This window comes from Sciurus vulgaris (assembly GCF_902686455.1).
Source record: "Sciurus vulgaris genome assembly, chromosome: 8".
Lineage (NCBI taxonomy): Eukaryota > Metazoa > Chordata > Mammalia > Rodentia > Sciuridae > Sciurus > Sciurus vulgaris.
In genome coordinates this window covers 147942086-147969262 of record NC_136468.1, presented here as the reverse complement: position 1 = coordinate 147969262, position 27177 = coordinate 147942086, and the positions used below count along the sequence as shown (strand labels likewise).

The following is a 27177-nucleotide window of genomic DNA, read 5'->3' as shown; positions in this document are numbered from 1 at the left end:
GCGCCTGCGCACGGCGGGGCGGCAGGTGTACCGCGCTGCTCCCGCGGCGGCGGCGGGCGGGCTCACCGAGCTCCACTTCCACCTCCTCGGGCACCAAGGTGCGGTAGAAGAAGAGCGTGGCGGCGCCCTCCTCGTCGCTCGCCTGGTTGAGGAAGTGCAGGATGAGGTCCTCGACCTCGCCGTCGTTGCGGTTCAGCAGCTCCTCGAAGAGCTGGGGGTCGGTGAGGCCGAAGGCCGTGTACACGCGGTCGCGCATCCACAGCACCCGCAGGTCGTCCATGGCGCTGCGCGGTGCACCGGGAGTCGAGCAAGAGACGGGCCCGGTGGCGAGCCAGACGGGCGTCCGTGGCAACGGCGCCCCTAGCAACGGGCGCCCGGCAACGGCCAGCGCGAGGCCCGCCCCGCGCTGCGGAGGCGCGTGTAGGTCCGGCGACGAGCCCCCGGCGGCGCGCACGCCCCTCGGTCCCGCTTCTGCGAGTCCGGGGACCGCGCTACGCCCGCAAGTCGAGCGCTAGTTTTGCAGACAAGAAAGCGGAGGTGAGATACGTGGCTGGAGAGCAGAGGGGACATCCCGGAGGCGGCAGGACCTCGTCTCAGCTCTGGGCCACCGCCACGGTGGACCCCCCTGGCACCAGAGGGACAAATACCCGGCGCAAAGCTCCCAGACCCGCCAGGTTCGTTTGGGAGTTCAGGGTTAGAGGAAAGGGGCGGAGCTCCTTGGCTCTCCAGCCAAGCCAGGCACAGTAAAGCAAGACACCCACATCTTAAAAATATATATATATATTTATTTGTCATTAGCAAAAGGAAGTTCAACACTGGTAGGAGGATGCAGATTTGTCCTTTCGTGCATTTGAGGAGCAAAATACTAACTTGTTCATCGTCATTTCCCCTGGCAGGGAGCTGAGCCCCTACATCATAGGGCTGACCCCGGGAACCTAGCCTTCTTGATTTTTCCAACAGGGAACAGGTGGCATGTTAAAGGATTTCTTAAAATTCTAAACCAAAGCTCAGCATCAGTAGTCTGACCAGGAAAACGACTACTCCAAACTGCCTTATTCCCAGCACCTTAAGATTTCTTAATATCCTTCCTGGAGAGACACCACGTGGCACACAAGCAAACGTGGCTTTATAACTTTAAAACAGGAATTTGTTGTTTTTAAATGCTGACTGCAGAACTGCTGCTGGGGTTATTTTTGGTTTTGTTTCCCAAGATGGGTCAAATTCTAAAAGGTCTGAATGTGTAACTGATCAACATCATAATTACCTATGCTATACAGTCTATGCCTTATTCAACTATTGCAGATTGACCACTGAGACCAAAATCTTGTAAAATACCCACTCCAAGTCCAGCGCAGATAATCCACGTGCCTGGGATGGGAGACTGAGACAAGAGATCACAAGTTTGAGGCCAACTTGAACAACTTAGAACTTGTCTGGGGGAAAAAAAAAATGCTCATTCCAGAAATGAGGACAGCAGATTCAGCAGGTGAGTCTTTTCAAAGTCCTCTGGGAGATGGAGAGTCCAAGGTGTTCAACCCCCTTCACCCTCTAACTGACCATGAGCACATCCCACTATTCCAGGGTGAAGTCATATTCTGTTTTACTAAAGAAGTCCCTTGGGTCTTTATTTTAGGACTCTGTTAACACACTGCAGTAAACATCTGAATGGAAAGGGACAATGTGGCTGTTGTGACATTTTTCTTAAGAAAGATAAACATGTTTAACATCCTCAGACAACTGACCATTTTTCCTCTGGATAACTGCCATCAAGGGAATACAATATCTCTTAAAAATATACTCACACTTCTTGCACAGCTTCTTTAAACAGAACAATCAGCGGCCATTCTGGTAACATGACATGGAGACCAAGCAACTTACAAAGAAATGAAATTTCTCCCGGGGTCTAAATTTCACCATTGTTAACTATTTCCAAAGAGTTCTTTCACAAAAGTTAGGTTATTAATTTGTTTTTTATATAATTAGATTCTACATAAAAAGTACTACATAGACTTCAGGTGAAAAGTGACTCTCTTCATTCCATACCTCGAAAAGAGGAGTTCATTAGAATTAAAAAGCGGCCCTGTGACAGTTACTAGCTGGTGTAGTAAAAATTCCAGCAGGTACTGTGTCCCCCGGCTGCCAGCGCCCTGAAGTCTTAGGATGAATTGGTTACCACAGATCCTTGGGGGACAGTGACAAATGGTTGGAGGACAACCTGCAGGAACACCAGCTGCAAGGGAGAAGCCACTGAGCAGCTTGGCCTGGTTCGCTTCCCCCTCAAGTGCCCGGCATCATACTCTCCAGGAAACGACTTTCAGAGCAGGGCCATCCAGGAGTCTCATGAGCACTGTTTTCTATTTGATCTCACATATGGAGGAAAAGCTGGCTCTGGGTGACACTTACCAAGCAGCCGCAGAATCTTTACTGTGATTTTTAAAGGTTTAAATTTAGAGTCGTGATCATGTCACATGATGTTTAGTTCATGACTTTCAGCAAACAGGCCATGAAATTAACTGAAAGATTGCTTAATTTCAGGGCTCCTCTATCCTGGCTTGTCATGAAAGGGCCCTGCCCTCCACCCTGAGCAGGCTAGAGGAACACAGGGCAGACGGCCTTCCGAAGTGTCACTCAGTTTTGAGACTGTGAAAATATGTCAGATTTCTTTTTCCAAATAATTAACTGAAATCAATTGAGGTAAAATATGAAAAATCAGCATAATTTACAACAACACAGAATAATAGATCAAAATGTTCAACAGGAATGACTTGAACTCATGCAAAATTAAATGTCAAGTTAATAGATGAATTTAAATTCAAAACTATAAAGATCAATGGCTTAATAATCAGTTTACAACTGATCTAAATAGTGTTTGAAAGTTTAACTCTACCCTTATCAGAACTTTGTTTAGAATTAGTCTGAAAGTAAAAATTTATGCTATTATCAAGGATAAGTGCAATCTCTTCATGGTAAAATATCTTAATTTATATTTTTCTATAAAAATATACAAATACTACTTTTAATTCTTACTCGGTATAAACTCTTCTGGTTCAGTAACATCAGCCAGGCTGGTCGCTGAGTTCAAATTGCACCCACATACTGTCCTCCACAGCCACAGTGGGTTTTAAGGCTCAGTATTTAGTTTATCTTTCCAAACATACAATCACCATAACTATAACTGGTTTCCTGTAAGGATGGGTAACTAGTCTTCAAAAAATATACAAATGGGATAACCATTTGTTGTATGTTATTTTATCCCATTTCCCCAATTATTAAAACAAGATGAAACTGTAGAAACAATCCTCTACTGTTAATTCTAGATAACATACAATACAAAATGCTTGCATATTTTTGATCAAGCAGAATAGGTGAATCTTCTGATTATCCATCATTAAACTGTTTAAAAAACTATGCTTTAACTTCAGCTATTGTAAAATATTATCTGACAAATTCAGGTGACTGAATAACTCTGTATTTTTTAATAAGGTTTAAAAGGAATCAAGTATCTAAAACCATTTTCAATAAGCCACTCAAAATTGGCTTCTCTCCCCCAATTCTGTATTTTAAAAAATAACTTTAACATGACATTTGGCATGAACTGACACTTGCTTATAATAAAAACCAAAAGAAACTTATATGTCTGAAACTGATAAAGTTTACAAATATTTAACATGAGGAAGAGGTATATCTTACAGAATTATTTGGCTATATCATAAGGCAATCAATGAAGACAGAATTTTTCCTATCATAAATCTGACATATGTGAAATTCTATAACATGATATTCTCCATAAATCTGAAAGCTCCTTGGTTACAGCAATATGATCATGCCACGTTGTCACCGTCACTAAACTTCGATGAGAGTAGACTGAATGAGAAAGGAACAAATTTGGTGCCTGCACCAACGTAGAATTTGTTCTGAAATTCTACCCTACAATAAAAAAAAAAAAAAAAGTTAATGGAAGATTGTGAAATGACATTTCTGTGCTCCTTAAAATAGCGTGTAGGTTAGAAGCCTCTGTGTAAAATCGCTTCATCATACCGTTCCTGGCACAGGCATGTACACTAGGAAGGGCCCCTCCCTCCCGTGCCAGCTTTCTGGACGTCTGAGAGCAGCACCACCCTGCCCACCACCTCCCAGCTGCCAGGCAGGGGACAGGAACCCGCCTGCACCTGGAGGGTGCAGAGCGGAGCAGGGACATGTACTATCATGGAACATTGGGAAATCCCAAGAGGCGTGCACAGTGAAGCCGTCTGCCAGGCCCAAAGAGGAGAGAGCCGCAAACTCGGGCTTCGTCTACAGGCAAATTGCTTTCGCTGGCCAATGAGGTTTCAGAAACAAACTAGGGTCTTAACTCGGAGGAGCGCAGAAGAGATGCCTCTGCTGGGAAGAGGACCCGGCCACCGGGCCGCAGGTGGCGGGGAAGGGCCAGGTTCTGACCGGGCACGGGCGCTCTGCGGACCCACCAGTGGAGGCGTATGGCATGAAGAAACGCAGAAAGCCCTTCCATGATCAAGAGGATGAAAATCGTCAGAACCGCGAAGAGCGCGATCACCGGGAGCAGCAGCAGGACGCCGAAGGTGGTGTCCACCCGCAGGCCCACGCGCATCAGCATGGCCCACAGCACGTCCGAGAGCTCTGCAAAGGAAGCCGTGGGACAGGCTCGCTTTGGCCAAGACCAGACACTTTCACCGCTGGTCGCAAATGAAAGCAAGAGGAGGTCCACGCGCCAAAAGGTCAGAACGCTGGGTCCCGAGGTGTGCTCTCCAAAAGCACACACCCCGGCCCCTTAAGGTTCACAGCGTGGCTCTGGCGCCTTGTGTGACCTGGCCAACTGAGCAGCCCACGAGAGCAAGTGCCTCTTCTAGTGCTTGGCAAGTCACCTCCTTTCCTCATTGGCATGCCAATTCCCTGTGGTCGCCCATTTTTGTGAACTGTCCTCTGGGACTGCTACTGGACAAGGAGGCAACATAAGCGGGTGCTTTGTGTCTGTGCATGAACTGATTGCAGATGCGGTGACCAACTGCCAACAGGCTTTGGAAGGAGAGATGTGACTGGCCTCTGATCACAAAGCCCAAGTGTGTGCTCTGCATTATCTGTGGACTAAAGAGCCTGCAGTGAAGTGTACATTACATACCTACTCACAGTCAACCGAGAGCTACAAATTGAACAGTTGGGGAATAGGTGTCACGTGCTAAACTGCAGAAACTGAAATTCACAAACATCAGAACCACGGGACTGCCCGTAATCGGAACTGTGGCTCAAGCCAGGGTGGTGGCGCACGTCTGTGATCCCAGAGACTCAGGAGGCCGAGGCAGGAGGATCGCAAATGCAAAATCAGCCTCAGCAACTTAGCGAGGCCTTAAGCAACTTAGCAAGACCCTATCTCAAAACAAAGTGCTGGGGCTATGGCTCAGTGGTAGAATACAGCTGGGTTCAATCCCCAGTCCAAAAAATAAAACTAGCCAGGCATGGTAGTGCACACCTGTAATCCCAGCAGCTCGGTGGGCTGAGGCAGGACTTCAAGTTCAAAGCCAGCCTCAGCAACAGTGAGGCGCTAAGCAACTCAGTGAGACCTGTCTCTAAATAAAATACAAACTAGGGCTGGGGATGAGTATCAGTGGTTGAGTGTCCCTGAGTTCAACCCCCAGTACCAAAAATAAAAAAAAAAAATTCTATTAATCATCCATTAAGTGAAGTCCATACAACGCAACAGTACCAGTTCACACACTAACTCGGAGACAGTACTGGGTCTCCCTTGAAAATTTACAATACCCCTCAGTGCCCGAGTTGTTCAAGTTTCGAAATGCCCCCAGTACCAGAACTCACGTGCGTGAGCCAAGCTGAGCGCCCACAGCCGCAGGTAGGACGCGGTGTTGGAGATGCAGCCCAGGCAGTACTCGATGGAGTGGATCACCTGCGTCATCAGTATTTCTCCAAAATTAAACTGGGAGAGAAGACAGAGGGTCGGACTCTGCTCTAGTGCCCGCTCCCACCGGGGAGTGTCTCCGCAGAACCGCAGGAGAGCACAGGAGAGCTGCCCCAGAGGCGCGTTTCCCCGGTCAGCGTGCTGTGAGCACAAGGCCCCAAGGCAAGAGCAGAAGAGGGTCCTGAGAGCAGAGAGGCTGCAGGATGCTGGGCAAGACGCCCTCAGGTCCCCCACTCTGCCTTCTGCTGTTCCAGGAGCCTACGGAATTATTAGTAATCTCAAACTAAAACACTAAATTACGTAACAATGACAAAAATGTTGAGTATAAGAATTTTTTTTATACTTAATAAGCCCAATAAAGTTTCCAAGAAAATGAGGCAGATCAGAGGACTGTGCATGCTGTGCCTGCCTGCCCAGCGCCCACCCTTCCCTGCCCAGCCCTGCTCCCCACCCACAGCCTCAGGGACTGACCTGTAGCCTCCTAAATGCATGCAGAACCCCTGATCCCAAAGTGAGAGGGGCTTCACAGAGGTAACTAAAGTTAAACAGGGTCCTGAGGGTGGGCCCTAATCCAACAGCACTGATGTCCCCACAGGGAGAGGGAGAGACCAGAAATGCAACACCAGGAAAGGCCACGCCATGCGCGGCAGGAGGCAGCCATATGCAATCTGAGGGGAGACCTCAGGAGGAGCCGCCTGCCAAATCTTGATACTGGACGGAAACCCAGCTCTAGAACTATGAGAAACAAATCCTGATCGTTTAAGCCAAACGATGTTGTGTTGGCTACGGCAGCTCCGACGAAGACAGCAGTCCCCGGCTGGGGATGGCGGGTGACGCCGCAGGCACGTCCTTGGCGCTTTTCCCACTCGGTGACCAGGTGAGAGCGACTTCCTCTCCCACTGAAAGACGAGCAGGGCAGAGGGTGTGGTGCCGAGGGGAACCCGTGCCTCGCCTGCCCGAGGCCCTGGGTTTGATGCCCAGCACCACGTGAACACGAGAGAGAAAGGCTGAAGAAAGTACGCCCAGGGCCACCTGTGGCCAAGGCTCCACCATGGCGGGCCAACCAGCTTCAGAACGTACAGCAGACTTACGAAGAACGAGCCCCCGCAGGGCCGCTCAGAACTGCGACCAGCTTCCTGAAAGCAACTCGCGCTCTCCAACATGAGCCGGCAGGTTTCCCCGCGAACTCAGCGCAAGCCAGATCTCCAGCTCTCGCAGCTGTGGCAGAGCGGTGGCTGAACCCACAGTGCGCATGACACCCAAGTCGCTTCAGGCACACGGCAACCTCACTCGGCAGATCCCAGGGTGAAAGAGAAACGGCAGAACAACATCCCAGACCCCTCCGTCTGACTCCCTCAGCATGACCCCAGCAGCACTGGGAAGCCACCGGTAACCGCGGTCTTGCTTTCTGAGATGGCGATGGTCACTTCTGTCCCGATGGTCATCTCTCCAGAGGCTCACTGCTTATCTAAGCTTATCAACAGCAAATGAAAAGATTACCTCTTCACACGTCATTTCTCGGCATCCATCTTCCATTTGGCTATTTCCCTCTTCTATGTCCTGGTTTCCCAGCAGAGAAACTTCTTCCTCGCTATCTTTCCGTACGAGTGTGTAACCACTCTAAGAAGCAAAAGAGCAGGGTCAGTGGCTCTGACGTGAGAAGGTCACGATGAGACCAGAATTTCTTCTTTCTCTTAACAATTCAGCTCTTTGGGAACAAAAAAGTTCTCTGAAAGAAAATGAGCACTTCATACCAACAGGAAGGCTTCTATGGGAAGAGAGCCAGCAGTGTTGGCAGGGGAGCGGGGAACAGGAGCCCTGTGCCTGCAGCGGGCAGCGTAAAATGGCGCCCGGACGCTTCAAAGATGGAACAGGGCTGAACCGGCTCTTCCACCTGTGGGAGGATGCCCAGAACAGAAAAGAGCGCGAAGAGAAGGCTCCCCACCACGTTCACACACCACTGTTCATGACAGGAAAAGGCAGATATTGTCCCAGGTCCACCAGTGAAGGTGTGGATAAGCAGCACGGAACCGTACAGTCTTTGAAAGGAAATTTTAACAGGCTGAAACATGGACAAAGCCGATCACTTTATGCTATATGAACAAAGTCAGAGGAAAAATGACAAGTACGTGGTTCCCCTTCCAACAGGTACTGAGGGTGGTCAAATTCACAGAGATCGACAACAGAATTTTGCCAGGGTTTATGGAGAAAGGAGAGGAGGGAGTGCGCGCAGTTCCAGTTCTGTCAAAGGACACGGTTCTAGGAATGGAGAGTAACTCGTGACACTGTAAATGTACTTAACTTGGTGGCTAAGATGGTAAATTGTTATACACATCTCACCAGAATTTCACAGAAGAGTAAAAACTAGACGTGGGAAAATAGTTTGAAAAAAAAGTTCTGCACACATAACTGGTTATAACACGGTGGAAGAATTAAGGACTTTTTTTTTGGTACTGGAGAGTGAACCCAGAGGTGCTGTAGCACTAAGCACGTCCCCAGCCCTTTTTGTTTATTTTGAGATAGGGTCTCCCTGAGTGGCCGAGGCTGGCCTTGAACGTGCCATCCTCCTGCCTCAGCCTCCCAAGTTGCTGGAATTACAGGCGTGTGCTACTGCGCCTGGGCCCATTTCTACATATTATATAATTCAGTTGTATTATTTATTTTTTAAAAACTTTAAAGAAAAAAAAAGAGGTAAAAGTATGGAAAGCTTTTATCATCACACTCGGCTGTGCTGCTGCACCAAGGGAGCGTTGGTGCGTGTGCCCAGGACTCAGCAGGCCTCGGCTGTGCAACGGCGAGGCTGCAGTGCCCAACAGAGCAAGCGAGGGCTCTGAGTGGCCCAGCACAGTGCCCCGGGGTCCTTGCCCGGCAGATGACCCACTCACAGTCTGACAACACACACCTGGAGTCACACTTACCCGGCTCACGCCAAAGCAGCTGCGCCCATTGTGCAGCCACAGCAAAAACAGTGGCTTTCCCAAGAAGAGGACAGGAACAGACAACGCCGTGACAACCAGCAGCACTTTCTGCACGTGCTCCTGTTGGTGACAAGGGGAGAAGAACAGCTGAAATACAGATGTAGGCTGGGGACTGGGGCCGGGCGGAGCGCTTGCCTGCATGTGTGGGGCACTGGGTCCACTTCTCAGCACCACAGATAAATAAATAAAATGAAGGTCTATCAACATCTAAAACAGTATTTTTTAAAAAATACAGACACAAAACAGCCTCCATAGGGGACGTGATGAAATCAGCGAGGAGCAGCTGCAGTGTCCCAAGGCCACAGCTCCCTGCTCGGCGGAGCTCGCCACCACTGCCCACATCAGCCCAAGGCCACTGCTCCCTGCTCAGTGGAGCTCGCCACCACTGCCCGCATCAGCCCAAGGCCACTGCTCCCTGCTCAGCAGAGAGTTTTGGAAAATTCTAAGTGGAGTCAAACTCTAGCTAATAATTTTCTGAAAACTATTAACAGGAAAATGGAAACACAAGCATAATACTTTTTAACATCTGGTTGTCTTAAGTTTTTAAATTTATTATTATAAAAGCTACTGGAGGAATGTGAGAGTATGAGTTAGATTTGTTTCTACACATGGAAAATATTGCAATAGCATTCGGAACAAGACCAGAAACACTGTCTTAAAAAATAATTTCATGAGACAGAAAAAGAGGGAGCCCTTCCTAACTCCTTCTATGAAGCCAGTATCACTCTGATACCAAAACCAGACACAGACACCTCAAGGAAAGAAAACTTTAGACCCACATCTCTCATGAATATAGACACAAAAATTCTTAACAAAATACTGGCAAATCACATACAAAAACATATTAAGAAGATAGTGAACCACGATCAAGTGGGGTTCATCCCAGGAATGCAAGGTTGGTTCAACATCTGGAAATCAATAAATGTAATTCATCACATCAATAGACTTAAGATTAAGAATCATATGATTATTTTAATAGATGCAGAGAAAGCATTTGACAAAACAGCATCCTTCATGCTCAAAACACTAGAAAAAATAGGGATAGTAGGAATATACCTCAACATGGTAAAGGCCATCTATGCAAAGCCCACAGCCAATATCATTCTTTTTTTTTTTTTTCCTACACCCCCTACCCCCGTCTGAGGGTCCGGGGATTCGAACTGCAGCCCTTGAGCATGCTAGGCAAGCCCTCTCCAAAATGAGCTATTTCTTCAGCTCACCAATATCATTCCTAATGGAGAAAAACTGAAAGAATTCCCTTTAAAAACTAGAACAAGACAGGGATGCCCTCTTTCACCACTTCCATTCAATATCATACTTGAAATACTAGACAGAGCAATTAGACCAAAGAAATTAAAGGGATACAAATAGGAAAAGAAGAACTCGAGCTGTCACTATTTGCTGATGACATGATTCTATATTTAGAGAATCCAAAAAAACTCCACCAGAAAACTTCTAGAATAAATGAATTCAGCAAAGTAGCAGGATATAAAATCAACACGAAGAAATCTATTCATAAGCAATGAATCATGTGAAAAGTAGGCCCAAATGAAGAAAACAACTCTGTTCACAATAGCCTCAAAAAATAATAAAATAAAATACTTGGGAATCAATCTAACCAAAGAGGCGAAAGATCTCTACGATGAAAACTACAGAACATTAAAGAAAGAAATTGAAGAAGACCTTAGAAGATGGAAAGATCTCCCATGTTCTTGGACAGGCAAAATTAACATTATCCAAATGGCCATACTTCCAAAGGCGCTATACAGATTTAAAGCAATTCCAATTAAAATCTCAATGACATTTCTCATAGAAATAGAGACAGTAATCATGAAATTCATCTGGAAGAACAAAAGACCCAGAATAGCCAAAGCAATCCTGGGCAGGAAGAGTGATGCAGGAGGTATCACAATACCAGACAAGAGCAACAGTAACAAAAATGGCATGATATTGCACCAAAATAGGTAGACCAATGATACAGAAGACACAGAGACATGCCCACATAAATACAGTCATGTCATACTAGACAAAGGTGCCAAAAACTTACAATGGAGAAAAGATAGCCTCTTCAATAAATGGTGCTGGGAAAACTGGAAATCCATATGCAGTAAAATGAAACTAAACCCCTCTCGCTCACCCTGTACAAAACTCAATTCAAAATGGATCACGGATCTAGGAATTGGACCTGAGACCCTTCACCAAATAGAAGAAAAAGTAGGTCCAAATCTTCATCACATTGGCTTAGGACCAGACTTCCTTAATAAGACTCTTAAAGCACAAGAAATGAAAGCAAGGATCAATAAATGAGATGGATTCAAACTAAAAAGCTCTTTCTCAGCAAAGGAAACAATCAATAATGTGAAAAGAAAACCTATAGAGTGGGAGAAAATCTTTTCCACATGCACTTCTGATAAAGCACTAATCTCCAAAGTTTATAAAGAGCGTACAAAACTTTACACCAAAAATACAAAGAACCCAATCAATAAATGGGCTAAGGAACTGGGCAGATACTTTACAGAAAATATACAGGTATTTAACAAATATATGAAAAAGTGTTCAACATCTCTAGTAATTAGAAAAATGCAAATTAAGATTTCATCTAACTCTAATTAGAATGGCTGTTATCAAGAACACAAGCAATAAGTGTTGGCGAGGATGTGTGGGGTAAAGGCACACTCATACTTTGCTGGTGGAGTTGCAAATGAGTGCAGCCACTCTAGAAAGCAGTGTGGAGATTCCTCAGAAAACTTGAAATGGACCCACCTTTTGACCCAGTTATCCCACTCCTGGTTTTATACCTAAAGGACTTAAAATCAACATACTACAGTGATGCAGCCACATCAATTTTTATAGCAGCTCAATTCACAATAGCTAAATTGTGGAACCTAGGTGCCCTTCAATAGACAAATGGATAAAGAAACAGTGGTGTGTGTGTGTGTGTGTGTGTGTGTGTGTGTGTGTGTACACATATATATATATATGTACACACACAATGGAATATTATTCAGTCATAAAGAAGAATAAAATTATGGTGTTTGCAGGTAAATGGATGGAGCTGGAGAATACCATGCTAAGTAAAATAAGCCAATCCCCAAAAAAACAAAAGGCCAAATGTTTTCTCTGATAAGTCGATGAAGATACATAATGGGGGTTGGGAGGTCGGAGGTAGGGAAAAATGGAGGAACTTTGGATTATGCAGAGGGAAATGAAAGGGGGGAAGAGGGTGGGGGAAGGAAAGATGGTAGAATGAGACAGACATCATCACCCTATTTACATGTATGATTACATGAATGGTGTGAACCTACATTGTGCACAACCACAGAAACGAAAGTTGTACCCCATTTGTATACAATGAATCAAAATGCAGTCTATAAAAATAATATTGGAAAAAAAAAAATAGAACAAAAAAACCCTGGAAGGATGGGCGCAGTGGCCCAGGCCTGTAATCCAGAAACCTGGTGGCAGAGACAAGGGTGGCAAGTGTGAGGCCAGTCTCCACAACTCAGTGAGACCCTCTATCCAATAAAAAACAAAAAGGCTGGGGTGTAACTGTGATAAGCACCCTGGGTTCAATCCGAGGACCAGGAACAGTAACAAAATGAGAGAGATTGGTGTTGCCTAGAATCTGCTAGAGAGCAAAGCAGGGCGGGGTAGCTCGGTGGCAGAGGGAGCTCTAAACGCACAGCCCTGCATTCTGTCCCCAACCCAAGCCCAGGCAGGCGCACTCACTCACACGTAGCCACCACAGTTTGCGTGGCCTGAGGTGCTGAGGAGGATGTGCAGCAAGCTGGCCGCGGGCTGTCCCCTCAGTGCCTCCCATGTTGAAAACGGGTTCCCAGGGCCACCTGGGTGGCTGGCACGAGAGCATCGACCAACGCACTCCTGAGACACCTAGAGAGGTGGCAGCACAGGCAGAACCACCTCAGAAGTCCCGGGTCATGGCGCTGCGTGGAGCTGGTTCAAGCCCCGGCCCTGCCAGCTGTGAGTGACTAGGTCCACCCTGAACGGCAGGTTCACCACCTGCCTGTGGAGCCGTGGAAGAACTGAGGAAAACAAACAGCCGAGGAGCACACGCTCAGGTGTGCAGCAGGTGCAAAATAACGGCAGCTTCCCCTGGCTGCTCGTGCCAGGGGCCTCTGCCCACTGAATTCCCTTACACTTACCTGTATCTGTGTTATTCTAATTTCTGTAAGATAATGATAAAATACGATTTTTAAAACCATGAATAAGAGGAACAGAAATGAAAGTAGAAACTCAAAAAGCTCAAAGATTGCAGCTTGCCAGCAAAGCCCAGAACTGTGAGTGGAGCTCCACACCTGCTTAGACGCTCTCCACCGACAAGTGGAAATGCTCCCTCAGGGGTGCGCAGGATTGAGGGCAACCACAGCTCAGGAGGCCAAGGTCCCCAGGCTAGCGCCTCCCTGAACACCCGGTCTCTACACAGCATGCTGAGTGGCACCTGCCCTGACGTCCTTGGGGAGGAGGACACCACGGCACTTACAGAAGGAGCCCTGATGTCAAGTGCAGTGCCTGGGCAGCGCCTCAGCACAGCGTCCAGAGCAGGACTGGCATGCTCTAGTGACAGCACAGGGACACTGAGGCCTCTGGCCTCCCAGGGGGCTACAGCCAGCACCCTCACTAGCTGTGCGGATAGAAGGAACGGGAACAGGGAGCCTGCCAGGGGACCTCGACATGCGACCGACGTACACACCTGCCCTGGGTAGAGGCCACTCGTCCCGCTCGCTGGGAATATGAACATGTTGATGAATTCGATCAGGATGCTGGGAGCCTCCCTGGAAGTTTCTGCCGAAAACACGAGCCACTTATAGACAATCATGAAGATGAGGTATCCGAAGATGCAGAGCATGAACAGGAGCTCGGGGATGGAAACCAGGAGAATATTGAACTTCTTCCTGAAGTGCCTGGGAGACAAGCACCCATCAGCCCAGGGACAAGCACGACCAGGCCCTGAGCAGGGGCAGCAGAAACTCTGACTCAATAAGAAGGGCCACCCCAGAGTGACAGCCCGGCTGCAGGTCTCTCCACGGAGGAGAGGACTGTGAACAGGACCAAACCTGCTCGATTCCTTCCTGCAGACACATTCCTTTCCTCAAAGTGAGGCCACACGAGACTAGTGTGACCTGGCTGTTAGAAAAGGTTTTCAAGTTTCAATTATGTTAAGACTTAAGGCTACAACATTAAATTACACCAATTATCTTAGAGCTGAGAATGAACGGGAATAAAAGGATGCGATCTCTTACTTTTACTCTACTAGCTCTAATTAACAAAATAAAAACAAAGAGGTTTTCAATTTATAAAATAAAAAAGGAATTCGGCAAACGTCACTCCTGCCTTGAATCTACATGGCAAGTGTCCATTTGAGCACAAGGTCCATGAGCACAAGGGCTTTTCTCCCACGCTCTTCACTGCTGAGACCCCAGGGCCTAGAAAGTGCCTGGCACGCAGCAGGCACTCAACGGACACGTGCTGAGCGAACTAATCCATGCACACGAGACCTAAGTAATCAAACAGACTCGTGTAACGTACCACAGAGCACCTGGCTGCCCTTTACCCAATCCAACAGTCTGCGAGAAGAAGCACAAATTAAGAAGGGCCAAATGTGGTTTACAAACATAGCTTTAAAAAAATCTATACTTACAAGTGGTTAAATATTCCCAGAGTGACACCAAAAGTCATGTGAATGATTCCTAAAATCACAGACATTTTCATTTTGAAAGAATTTAGGAAAGTGAGACGATTTGTTGCCAAGTTCCAAATCTAAAGACCAAAAGAAAAAAAGAAAGACACCTTTAACATCCTTCAACAGGTAACGTTTCAAAGTTCCTCTCAGATGGAGAGCAGCTCTAAATTTACAAAGAAACAACATTCCGATTTTTCTCCTGATGGTTTCTACCTGGGAACCACTGATTTTCTTAAAACAGGGCCACAGGCTGTCAAAAGAATCCCATCAAAATAAAATCCAAGCCATGTGCATGCCACAGGTCTAAATCCCAGCAACTCAGGAGACTGAGGCAGGAAGGTGGCAATCTCAGCAGGTCAGCAAGACCCTGTCTCAAAACAACAACTAAAAGGACTGGGATGCGACTCAATGGTTAAGCACCCCTGGGTTCTATCCCCAGTACCGAAAAAGCAAAAAAGCATACAATTCAAAAATCGCTAAAGACACCAATACAGTTGCAGGAAGTGAACAGGAAGAAAAGCAAGGGACAACCTCGAGGCACAGAGGCTTGGCTCCCTCCGGCACCCGAGGAAGGGGAGGACGCTTCACAGGCGCGGGGTACATGCCTCTCCCCCAGGCAGCAGATGTACGCGCGTGCTACAGCGTGCTCAGAGACATGTTTCCACATGCTTTCACGTCCCTCACCTGTGAATTTTCTAATAATGTAACTTAAAAAAAAAAAAAAATTGAAAGCAGAACTACAGCCAGTGGCCAGGCTGTGCCTAGCCGAGGAGCCGGGCAGGCTCAGCGGGCACTGAGCTCCCAGCTGAGCTGAGCACTGACAGCAAAGCACAGAGCTGGGCTGTCGCCCTGGCAGCTGTGACCCCAGCCCCCACAGGTCCCCACTCAGTGACTGTTTCTCCTCCTCTCTGAAAACTAATCTCCACAGGAGGCCTTCAAGAAGATAGGGAAAAGGGAAACACAGCCTCAGGACAGAACACGATATTCTACTTAAGTAAACCAAGAGTTTAGAAGGAACCAGGTAAATGACACAGGGACGAGTCGGCCTTGCTGACATGATCCATCTGTCCCATCGGGAGGGGGACAGTGAAGTCCAGCAGCCAGGGGAGAACACAGGTGCAGCCTCAGCCCAGGCAACACGGCCTTTCCTCTTCCCCCCTCGCAGGGCTGGGGACAGAACCCAGGACCTCGCACATCAGGCAAGTGCCTGCCACGCAGCCACGCCCTGGCCCCCGTGGGCCTTGGAACATCAGCTGCACAAAGCTGCCTAGAACCACCTCTTGGGTGGAGGCTGGGGACAAGAACACATGTGTGCTCCTTTGCATCTTCATGGAGAAGCTGCAATGGGGACCCCAGGTGGACAGCAGGGGCTCGTGGGCAGGCTTTGTGGGAACTGTTCACATCTCTTTGCAGCAATGGAGGAATGTCACGTCTGTTTGGAAAATTAAAGTAATAACAACGGAACCATGCCCCAATCTTCCCCTCTGGCCCAAACACCCAAACTGTCTTCCTTGGTTCCTTTATGCAGAAACATTTCTTTCCTGAAAGGAGGGCCACAGGGTACAGTGAATCTGGCTGCAAACCTTAAACTGCCATAAAAGTGTTTTGAGTTTCCAATTACACAGACTTAAGACATGGCATTAAATCAAAAATTAAATTATATGCTTAGAGATAAGACTAAGGCACCAGGTACATGGCACATGCCTGTTATCCCAGTGGCTTGTGAGGCTGAGGCAGGAGGATCCCTAGTTCAAGGCCAGACTCAACAATTTAACGAGGTCATCTCTAAATAAAATATAAATATAAAAAGGGCTGGGGATGTGGCTCCATTGCCCCTAGGTTCAATCCCCAGTATCCAAAAAAAAAAAAAACAAAGGAGACATATTACAAGACACTAAGAACTTGGGAGAGCACAGATTACAGCACACCAAACTTTTCCATCCAGTTTGGATGGCTCCTTACTGTCTGCAATTACACGGCCCCTATGAACTAACCCTGGAAGGTTCCCAAGACTTCTCTGGAGAAGTAGAGCTCCCCAGGAAGATGAGATGGGGCAAGGGACCTGCCTCGTGCACCCCGTGGTCCTCGGCCTCGTGGGACCCAGCCAGCCAGGCCCCCTGTGGGGTTGGGCAACGTCTTTACTCCTTTACAGACATGTGTCCCCGTCAGACAGCTGCCCCGACAGGTGCCCCAGGACCTTCAGCTCCTTCTAGCTCCTGAACCGCGTATTATTCCAACACCAAGGGCGAATGACCATTCACACAAAGAAGGAATTCGAGAGCAGCCTAAGTCCCTGGCTCTGGAGCACGAGGCTGGAACCTGGACCTCGCCCACACTGACGCGGCTTCCCACGTGGAGTGCACGACTCCCGCTAGAGGGGCGGGCAGTGCACGGGGAGCCACCAGCGTGCAGGCCGTAGCCAGCCAGGGCACCGTCCTCACGGTGCGCCAACAGTCTCGGAGAGACTGTGCCAGCTATGAGGAGGGGCCAGAGACACACTCACTGGGTCGATCCCAAAGGGGTAAGGGCCTCGGAACACTCCAGGAACGGCCGGGTCCAGCTGCAGAACCCTGCTGTGCCTCACGACGCTGTCGCTGTAACAAGCAGAGGGGGCAGGTTGGGCAGCGCAGGAAGGCCTGGCAGGCCTCCCGCCCGTGCCCTCCGCGCCGCACTCACTTCCAGAGCGCCATCTTGTCGCGCTCCTGAGCAGTGTGGCTGGAGCTGTACATGGCAGACACGTTCCACCGAGAGCCGAAGATGTTGACCGACTTGGAGAAGCAGTCGTTGTAGACGAGGCCGGTGTACACCGAGAACAGCCCCATGAGCAGCAGGATGTAGCGGCCGTTGAAAAACATCCTCAGGATCTGTGGGAGGCCAAGCGCCCGTCAAAACAGGACCACGGGAAAGCGTGTTCCCAGTCACTTCTCCCGGGGCGTCTCAGAAACCGCCTGGCATGACACCCAGAGGGACACAGACACCACCCAAGCTAAAACTCGGGACGGAGGACCAGGGAAGCTACCCGGCAGAAGGAGCTGGCGGCGTGATGTTACCTCCTGCGACTGGTTCAGTCCGGGACGATTCTCATTCACCACCAACAAGAGGGCAAATAAGAACATCACGAAGCCATGGCCCAGGTCGCCGAACATCACGGCAAACAGGAACGGGAACGTGATGATGGTGAAGAGAGCTGCGGGGGAGGAGGAGGCGAGAGGGTCCGTCAGCAGATGCCGCCCGAGGCAGCCCAGGGGCAGTGTGGCTATCCCCAGCCCTCAGGCTGGGACAGACCCTGAGCAAGACCCCAGAGAAGCAGCGGAGTGCTTCCGACAGCGTTCCATCCTTCTACCTCGGGAAGCAGCAGGATGGCACGTTCCAATGTCCCACCTGGATTCACTTCCCTATAGCTCCCGACACCGTAAGCGTCCACAATATTCTGAAATCCCTCGGTGAATCTGTTGGTCCGGATCAGGGTTGGGGGTGTTTCTTTTGTGGGGATCGTGTTCATAAATGAGGGGATGGTAGCACCGCTCTCTCTCTTTTGTACAAAAAAAGAAAAAGAAAGACATCACTATCCAAGAAAAAATTACTGACACTCAACACACTTTGGCTCACACTCGGGGAAAACTCCCTGTGTGGGTTCAGTGAAGTAGCAATCCCCCCATTCGAGGCCCAAGGACAGCACGACCAGGGGCTGGAAGACCCTCGAGACTGGGGTCTTCCAGGAGGAGGGGCAGGGGCAGAGCCGAGGCAGGCAAATGAGGCGCTGGGAGAGGCACAGGGCCGAGGAGGCAGCCCTGAGCCACCAGCGTGAGACTGGAATTGAGAGCTATCTTTGAGGAAGCTGGAGACAACTGTTACCGAAGAGAAATGGACAGAATAAACCACAATGTCCACATTCACGTATTAGTGTGACAAACTCACATTCAGTGTTTACAATTCTTCTGAAACACATTGATTTGTAATGAAAAAAGGAGCCAAGAGAAATTAGTAAGAAAAAGACCGGCAGGGCAAAGGATATGGACAGTTCACAAAAAGAGAAAGGTCAAGCCCCGTCAGCACAGAAGGCGCTGGCTCCACTGTGGGAAGAGAAGCACCCAGCGGGCACCACCACCCACGCCGCCCAGCAGATCCATCCCAATGAGAGATCGGCACACCTGGAAATTCCAGAGGTCAATGGCTAGTCACTGCAAAGGTATTTATAACTTAGGAACTACCTAAGTAAACCATGGTGCACACAAACAACAGAGGGTTTGTTATTAAAAAAAAAAAAAAAAAAAAGCAGGGAAGTCTTATTGAGTGAAAAGAACTATATAAAAAGAATAAATAAAGTTGCCATTCTTATTTTAAAAAAAACCTACTATATAGCACACAACTTTTGCAAAAAAAAAAGGAAAAAGAAGCCTATCTATTCATATCTGCTTATCTGTGATTAAGCAACTCAAAGACAGGGCAGAACTAAAACAAAGGCCATCTGTGTGGCTGCAGGTAGGAGGAAGCCACTTCCCTGGCTGTTTTTCTTAGATTTCTCTTTACTTGTAAACCACGTGAACTGGCTCAAAAGAGCGATTCGCAATGCAGACACGTGTCCTGGAATGACCAGCTCTCAGACTGCCGTCGGAGGCAGAGTCCAGTCAGGGCCTTACCGAGCCCTGCTCCAGCGCCCGGCGCAGGTCACGCAGCTCCGCCTCAGGACACCAGACCTCGGCGATGAGGCACTTGTTGGTCACATCAAAGCTGCACATGTTCAGCGTGTGGTAAATGGCTTTCATCTTCTTCACCTGGACGACGCGGCTGTACACCGACTCCGCGGCTTTACACAGCACTTGCCGTAAATAATCCTCAGTTTTGTGAAGCACCTGGGTGAGAGCAGACGTGGGCTCTCAACAACACGGGCACTGTCCAGTTTGTCACCTGGCCCAACTTCCCTGGGAGTTCTCTTGATGGTGGGCCCACCCAGGCACCCGCCTCCTGTGGCGGCACCAGGAGCAGGGCGGAAGCACGAGCTCGGCCCGGAGCTTGGTGGCCTGCCTCCTGGGACATGACCCAGGGCTCAGGAGAGGGAAGCTGCTGTCCTCGCTGTGGCAGCGTGACACTGGCTGGTCCCAGACAGCCTCCAGGACTCCCGCCCAGCCCCTTGCCACTAGAAGCCACCAACTCCCTTCCCTGCCTCCTGCCAAGAAAGTCCCTTTTGCTTAAGCGAGTCTGAATGTGCTTCTTGCCACCTGCTGAGGACCCTCACTGGCACTGGAAGAAACATGACTTTAAGCACTGCAGGTAAAATGACACCCGGCACCTTCAGTGAGTCCTGCCTGTCCGTTGTGATCAAGGATGCCCATTCAACATATCAAAGATGACCAAAGAACCCTTTCTGAAAGTCCCAACATTACTACCTAGGTTTCTAACAGGCTGCTAAAATGGTCCTTCCCTAAGGAAAGGGGCGTTCCCATCTCCTAAGACACCTTGGTCTGCCTACAGTTTTTCATGTTAAGAGAAGCAAACAGACTGGTGACTTTCTGTAACCCTGAGACAAGGAGCAAGGAGGCAGGAGTGTCGGGTACTCACAGTGTAGAGATCCTGGATCCGAGTATTCAGCCCCTCCTGGATCTCTTTTCGCTCCTCAGCAGTGTTTGGATAGGGGTAGATGTGGCAGTGGTAACTAGGGGACAGAATGAAACACGGCCTCACATCAGCAGGACTACAAGAGCTACTCCTAACACAAGAACTAGAATCAGTTCTCCACCGGACACACCTCCTTTCGAAATGGAAGGAAAGCAGCCCTCAGGGGAAACATGGGGCATAGCCTGTCACGGTCAGGTCTCACACACAACAACTGCTGAACTAACAGACTTGGCAAGCTCTCTCCTGGACCCAAATTCCACTCCTTCCCTCAATGATTCGGGAAGCACGTTTCCAATTCCAACTTTCTGAAACTCACCAACCTCCTGGGGCTGGGCAACAAAACCAAGGATGCGCACAGGCACATGCACCGGACAAGAAGGAGACGCAAGCTCTGGTTCAGGAGCAGTGGCCGGGTGTAAATGCACCTCCCTGACTTTAGAAGCCATGTTCGCCCAGGGGCCCTTGACACCCAGGCCACACTAGGAAATGCTAGCTCTCCCTACTACAATAGTTCCCACACCAACTAAATATATTTTTTGTTTTTGTTTTGACTCTTTTGGTACCAAGGATTGAACCCAGGGGTGCTACACCACTAGTCACATTCCCATTTTGAGACGGGGTCTTGCTAAGTTGCCCAGACTGGCCTCAAACTTGAGATCCTCCTGCCTCAGCCTCCAGAGTCACTGGAAATACAGGTGTGCATCAACCTGCCAACACATACTAATCCACACTTAGCATTAATAATAATCCACACTTAGAATTAATATACTAATCCACACTTAGCATTCTGCCTTTGAAAAATTAAATCCCTACTCCAGCCTTCTCCCAAGCAGTGATACCTGGGAAATCAGGGTCTGCTGAGCTGCATGTAGTTTTTCTAATCAACATGACAATATATATCTATTAAAACAACAAAAAGACTATCCGGGTGACACCCCCAAATCACCTGCTATATGATCAGTGAAAACCAAACTGGTAAATAGAAAACACCTAAGCCTTACCCACTCCCTCAGGAAACCAGGCCCACACGCCCACTGGAAAGACACGAGGGGGCGCCTGTGGGTTTTGCTTGGCTTTTGCTAAGTGTCCCCTTGGTGACAGGGACAAGCCACAGACTTCTTTTCGTGTGACACTACTCCACATGTCCTGGAGGCTGATGTCACCCTGATGCCTTCACCTGCACTGCTGTGTTGAGTCCTGGCAGCCTTCACAGAAAAGAACTGCTGTCCCCTCTCGTGGATGAGGAAACCAAGGCTGGGTCACTTGTCCACGTTAGCCCAGTGAGACAGGGGCCAGGCAAGCCCACTCTTTCCCATCCGCCAACTGGCACCACGAGGCAGAGGAGAAGCTGTGCTCAATTGTGACGGGAGGCCTCCTCTAGCTGAAGGCAAAAAATAAGAAAACCTGAAAGCTGGGGCAGTGGTGCTCACTATAAGCCAGCGACCCAGGAGTCCAAGCACAAAGACCACAAGTTCAAGGCCAGCCTGGGCAACTTAGCGAGACCCTGTCTTAAAGTCAAATAAAAGGGTTGAGGATGTGGCTCAGAAGTAAGTGACCCTGAGTTCAAGCCCCAACACCAAAAAAAAAAAGGAAGAAAGAGAAAGAAAATTTGATTCCTTCCTCAATTAATCTGAAAACTTGAGACCCAAGCAAGGAAAAATATCAACTCTGGGATTATAATTAACATAGTCTCTACTTTCAGTTATCTAAGTAATGCCCTGGCAAGAAAGAAGACAAATCAGATGTCAAAGAACCTGGCCTCTCAGAAAGAGTCATGTGGCAAAACCAGCAGCCTCTGCATCCATAGTACCTCGGACTGCAGAGGGAGACTTAAGGAAACCTGGCAGGTAAGGAACCTCAAAAAACTCATGACGTGAAGTGCTTCCTCTTACCAGTCACATATCTTCTTGACCTTGTGGCCAATCTGCTCTCCCCAAAAGGATATCAAGAACACGTACCATTTTATGACTTCTCCCTACAAAGAGCAATAGAACCGTCAGCTCTGTGTTTTCAGCCTGTAAATCACGGCAGCCCACGCGGTCAGTTCACTCACTCAGCAGTCGTGCCTCACTGTTTGCAGACTCCCAGCTGCCAATTCACCCACTCACTGCAACGCACCAAAGTCACACTCGCAGTGCCTGTAGTTATCTGCAGAGCAGCAAAACACTGCAGGACCTGACGCCTACATGACCACGGAGCTCCAGCAGGCGACACCTGCCTTTTCATCTCAGCTCACACCCTGACCAGTGTCCTTGGGGTCTACTTCTGCCACATTTTCCCCACTGCTGTGCTTTTCATTGATCCTGCTGTTTAAAAGGCTCACAGAGCTCCCAGGCGCAAGAGGGCTGTGAGGCGCCTTGCTGAGAAACCCAGGGGAGAAGCCACAGGGCTGTAGGCTGAACGTGAGTCGATCAGCAATACATATCAAATAAGGAGCCTGAAGAGGGACAAATAAAATCAGGTCACAACCTGATCAGCTGTGGAAGTGTTGGGCTCAGAGGCTCGCAGAAACTCAACTCTGAATTTTCCTAGGAGCAATAATTCTGTATTTGGTAGTTCAGTGTTTTACTGACTTTAAATATCATAATTAGTGCAACTAATGAGAATAAACTGTATTTACAGATTTTCAATAAAACAGAATTCTGTAATTGTCTCAGGAGGGCTGGAGACACAGCTCAGAGCAAGAATGCTTCTCGAGTGCAGAGTTCAATTCCCAGCACAGAAGAAGCTGATCAGATAGGCGCTTTACCCATTAGCCTCGCCCACTACAGGTGCTAAGGACTCAACAGTGAGTAAGACACAGAAACCCAACCAGGAGAGCAGGGGCTGAGGCTCAGGCCAAGAGCGAGGGGCACAATGAGGGAAAGCTGCGTGTGCCAGGTGTCGGTGAGTACTAGAGGAACTGGAGCAGACAGGGAGATAGCGCGATGCGCGATCTTAAACAGGGTGGGGGGCTGGGGAGATGGCTCAGTCGGTAGAGTACTTGTCTTGTAAGCACAAGGCCCTGGGTTTGATTCCCAGCACCCAAAAAAAAAAAAAAACAGGGTAGGTGAGCAAAGCCCCCAGGCCGTGTGCCAAAGCGTACAGAAACGAGAAGATGAAGAAGTGCGCAGCACGGATTTGCGGGGAGGAACTTTCCAAGAGAAGGGAAGAGCACAGGCAGATACACGTTCAGAAGGGGGTTGGACAGGTGAGCGCAGAAGAGCAGTCAGGGATGTGACAAGACCCACACACAGTGCTGCAAAAAGCCACTGCAGGGTCCCAAGCAGAAGAGTGCAGTGATCTGCAGAGACCATTCTGGAAGCTGGAGGAGGGCAGGCAGGAGGCTGCCCCAACACAGAGGCAAGGATGGTGTGCGGTGGCAATGACCCGACCGGGATGGTGGTGGGGCAGGGCAAGAAGTGGCCAGACTCGCTCTGTACCTGAAGCAGGGCCACCAGATCTGTGGATGGTTCTGAGTGTGAGGGACGGAAAGAGAAGAGACAGAATGACCCAAGGTCTCCGGCCACTGGGGCTGAGAGCGTGGAGCTGTCCTCTACTGACAGGGGGTCTGAGATGGCAGGCATCAGGAGAAAGAGCAGGATTCCAGTTTGAGGCACAAGGAAGCACGGGGCAGGCAGACCTAAACCTGGACTCCGCACAGGGGTGGAACTGACACCCTGGAACGTGGCCCTCCGTGAAGTGTCACTGCACTTTGCCCTGCACCTCGGGCCTGCTGTGGGCCTGTCACGGCCAGAAGGCGGTGTGACATATACTCACTGTTTCGGGGTCCTCCAGGGACTCGTCCAGCTCTGCATAGGTCACGATGGTGTACCCTTTGCAGACCCTCCACAGCATTTTTTCAAATGCGTCCACTTTTCCTTGGTGAATGAGGCCAGACACAAACCTGGGACAGTAAAGACAACCTGTGGTCAACCGGAAGCAAGGAGAATTCAAGCTGCCACCCCAGGAGGACAGAGGTCTCCACCTCTGGCGAGATGGCAGCACCCTCTGAAAAAAGCCCTCGGGCGGGAGACACCGCGACTGTGCCAGCACCTCTGCCACAGCCTCAGGACGCTCAACCTGCGAGAAAGGGAGACAGGACGTCCTAACAGCCAAGGTGCACCATGCCCCCAGGACCTGGCCTGGGCTTTAGTGCCAGCATGAGACAGGGATGGCACTGGGTTCGGACCAGGCGAGGAGAGGGCCTGATCCCCACAAGAGCTGGACTTCTCCTTGCCAAAGGCTGCACCTCGTGAGTGTGGACCAGAAGATGATCCCCGTTGCAAAGAAGCCTACAAGTAAGATCACTTTTTCAGCTTTGTTCTGAACGGAGAGAGGTCTTCCCTAAGAACTTGCACACACAGGTTAGAATTCAGTCGGATTTGTGGCTTGAGTTCATACTACTTGCAAATTCAAAAAATCAAACCGACCAGTCTAGCAGTGGTGCGCACTACGATCCCAGTGACTCAGGAGGCAAAGCAGGGACATTCTAACTGTGAAGCCAGCCTCAGCAACTCAGCAAGACCCTCAGCAACTTAGTGAGACCCTTTCTCAAAAACTAAAAGAACTGGGGAGGTAGCTCAGAAGTAAAGTGACCCTGGGTTCAAACCCAGGACCAAAAAATTAATAGTCAATTTTAAAAATCCCATGCTAAAAAAATCAATGCAAATGATTCCATGTTGATAGAGCACGCCAAGGTGCCTGACAAATATAAAACAATTCTCTCTGGAGGATTACATCCTCAGACTGAACCCCACTGAACACCTTCAGCTAAGGAACTGAGGAACCTAAGTTCATTAAAAAAAAAAAAAGAATCACACAAGGAAAAAAGGTACTGTTAGTTTAAGTAAGCAGAAAGAATAAACAGCAAAAAGAGACCCTGAAAGCAGGATTAATGAAATACTAACCAGCTCAGTCTAGCCCCGACATGTCCACAAACAGGACTGGATGCTTCAGTGACCAATGACTTCCTTACAGGAGTAATACCGAGTGACATACTGTTGTTCCTCTCTAACTCATTACAGCAAAGGAAGACATTTCCATCAAATGGTGCTTAAAAGTCAACATAGCTGAGCAATTTAGCTCAACAAGTACAGGCGTACAGTGTTTTCTTAAACAAATATTCACTTTCATTCAGTCACAGGGTTTAAAATGGTCCTATTCATCATTCTGTAAAGTTCATCTTCCTTTCATAAGAGGACTTGAGCCGGGCGCTAGAGCGCACACCTGTAATCCCAGCAGCTCAGGAGGCTGAGGCAAGAGGATCACAAATTCAAAGCCAGCCTCAGCAAAAGTGAGGTGCTAAGCAACTCAGCGAGACCCTGTCTCTAAATAAAATCCAAAATAGGGCTGGAGGTGTGACTCCGTGGTCAAGTGCCCCTGAGTTCAAAACCCAACACCAAAGGGCTTGACACCCCATTACCATCCATCACCTACCCCAGCTTTGCCCCCAGCCTCTGCATACTGCTGTAGTCCAGTAAAGAGTCATTCTCCAGGGACGGGAATTCTTCATAGGTGGGCTCAAACTGGAAAGACACAAAGCCAAGTGCACCTCAGAAGGAAGACCCTTTCTCACATCAGTCTTCCAGGTAAGTTCCCATGACACATCCCAAGACAACTCAGCTCTGACAAATAAAAAGGCCATTTCCCACCCTTTATTTGTAAGCCACTTGAAGACATTTACATTAAAGTAAGTCACATCTTAATTCAAAATAAAGTAACTTTATCAGAGGTCATTACTAGATCAAGTGAACTAAGCTCAGAAGGCGCAGACTCTTCCTTCTACGTCAGCTCGGCACAGCACAGGCTGAGCTCGTGATCCCAAACTCTGACATCTGAAATGCTCTGAGCAGGCGGGATGCTCAACTGGTAGCCTATGGAAACACCCCAAAACCCAAAACTCTCAGATCTGAAACTTCCTTGTTCCCAAGCATGCTGGAGGAGACATTCTCAACCTGTTACAACCAGACTCTTCTTATAAATTACAGACTGTTTTTTGCTTCCTTTACTCTTAATAATTCAGAAAAACTAAATTGTAGAGTTCAACTCTGTTCCACTTTTCCTCAAGATTATAAGAACATTTTTTTAAGACTGAAAACTAAAGCATTGACAAACAGGAACTGGAACTGCTAAGACCAAGCAACACAGGAAAAGGCCTGCAAAGCTTTGTTCAAGATCATATGACCCAGCTGAGAAGGAAGGCCAAGGAGGCTGGGGCTGCAGCTCAGTGGCCGCACTGGCCTAGCACGTGCCAAGCACTGGGTCCCGACCCCAGCACTGCAAAAAGGCAAGCCAGCGAGCTAGGACGACAGTTCATCTCTTCATAAAAAGAGACACAGCCAGATGAAGTGGGCGAAACCCACAACCTACGGAGAGCGGTTTTCCCGGAGGAAGTGTACTTCACCCGCCTCTGCCCACCTCGACGTTTCGTTTAACGAAGGTCCTCGTCACCCGCAGCATGTGTGTGTACTCGATCAGTTCAAGCAGGTTCTTCCTCAGTTTCTCCTTGTTCTTGGTGACTTCTCTCAGTTCGACCTCGAGCTTCTGCAGCTGCTCCTGCAAGAACACAGCTGTCACTCAGTGTGTGTTGTGAGCTCTGAGAGCCACCCCTTAGGCGTGCGGCCCGGCTCCCAGCACATTCCAACCCTCTAGAGCACACCAAAGCCAGGGGACCAAAAACCACAGTTTACCTATATGTGAGGGGACAGGGGAACAAAGACTCTACCAGTGACTTGTCTACTGCCTCCTACTAGCTAAAGTAGTTTCCATTAAGTTCATGTCACGCCTGACATAAAACATGGAGGCTGTGACGACTCAGAAGTGAGGCTGGCCCTCCTCTCTCAGGCCCCACCACTTCTGGCTTTCCTTCACCAGCTTGTCCACTACCAAACAGCGAGTCTGCATTTCCTTTTATGTGCAACACAGAACAATTAGATCATCCTTTCTTTTTTTTTTTTTCTTTCTGTGGTGCTGGG

At 48.8% G+C, this 27177-nt stretch overlaps 2 protein-coding genes across 2 annotated transcripts in view; both read right to left on the bottom strand.

The window, feature by feature from the left end:
* DNAH10 (dynein axonemal heavy chain 10) overlaps window positions 1-353 on the bottom strand; it is a gene marked incomplete at its 3' end in the record, with an annotated part of 138752 nt that extends 138399 nt beyond the window's left edge. The window contains exon 1 of the mRNA XM_079150513.1: window positions 67-353. Coding sequence (XP_079006639.1) covers window positions 67-280 — 214 coding nt within the window. The 5' untranslated portion in view covers window positions 281-353. The remainder of the gene's footprint in view (window positions 1-66) is intronic.
* Window positions 354-768: 415 nt separating this feature from the next.
* ATP6V0A2 (ATPase H+ transporting V0 subunit a2) overlaps window positions 769-27177 on the bottom strand; it is a 34180-nt gene continuing 7771 nt past the window's right edge. The window contains exons 4-20 of the mRNA XM_079150469.1: window positions 26621-26758; window positions 25640-25728; window positions 23981-24107; window positions 22114-22196; window positions 20165-20258; window positions 19246-19458; window positions 17987-18137; window positions 17656-17792; window positions 17282-17469; window positions 17109-17199; window positions 14564-14682; window positions 13616-13826; window positions 8845-8964; window positions 7427-7546; window positions 5827-5944; window positions 4464-4635; window positions 769-3927 (exon numbers count right to left, since the gene is read on the bottom strand). Of these exons, the coding sequence (XP_079006595.1) occupies window positions 3822-3927; window positions 4464-4635; window positions 5827-5944; window positions 7427-7546; window positions 8845-8964; window positions 13616-13826; window positions 14564-14682; window positions 17109-17199; window positions 17282-17469; window positions 17656-17792; window positions 17987-18137; window positions 19246-19458; window positions 20165-20258; window positions 22114-22196; window positions 23981-24107; window positions 25640-25728; window positions 26621-26758 (2277 nt within the window). The 3' untranslated portion in view covers window positions 769-3821. The remainder of the gene's footprint in view (window positions 3928-4463; window positions 4636-5826; window positions 5945-7426; window positions 7547-8844; window positions 8965-13615; window positions 13827-14563; window positions 14683-17108; window positions 17200-17281; window positions 17470-17655; window positions 17793-17986; window positions 18138-19245; window positions 19459-20164; window positions 20259-22113; window positions 22197-23980; window positions 24108-25639; window positions 25729-26620; window positions 26759-27177) is intronic.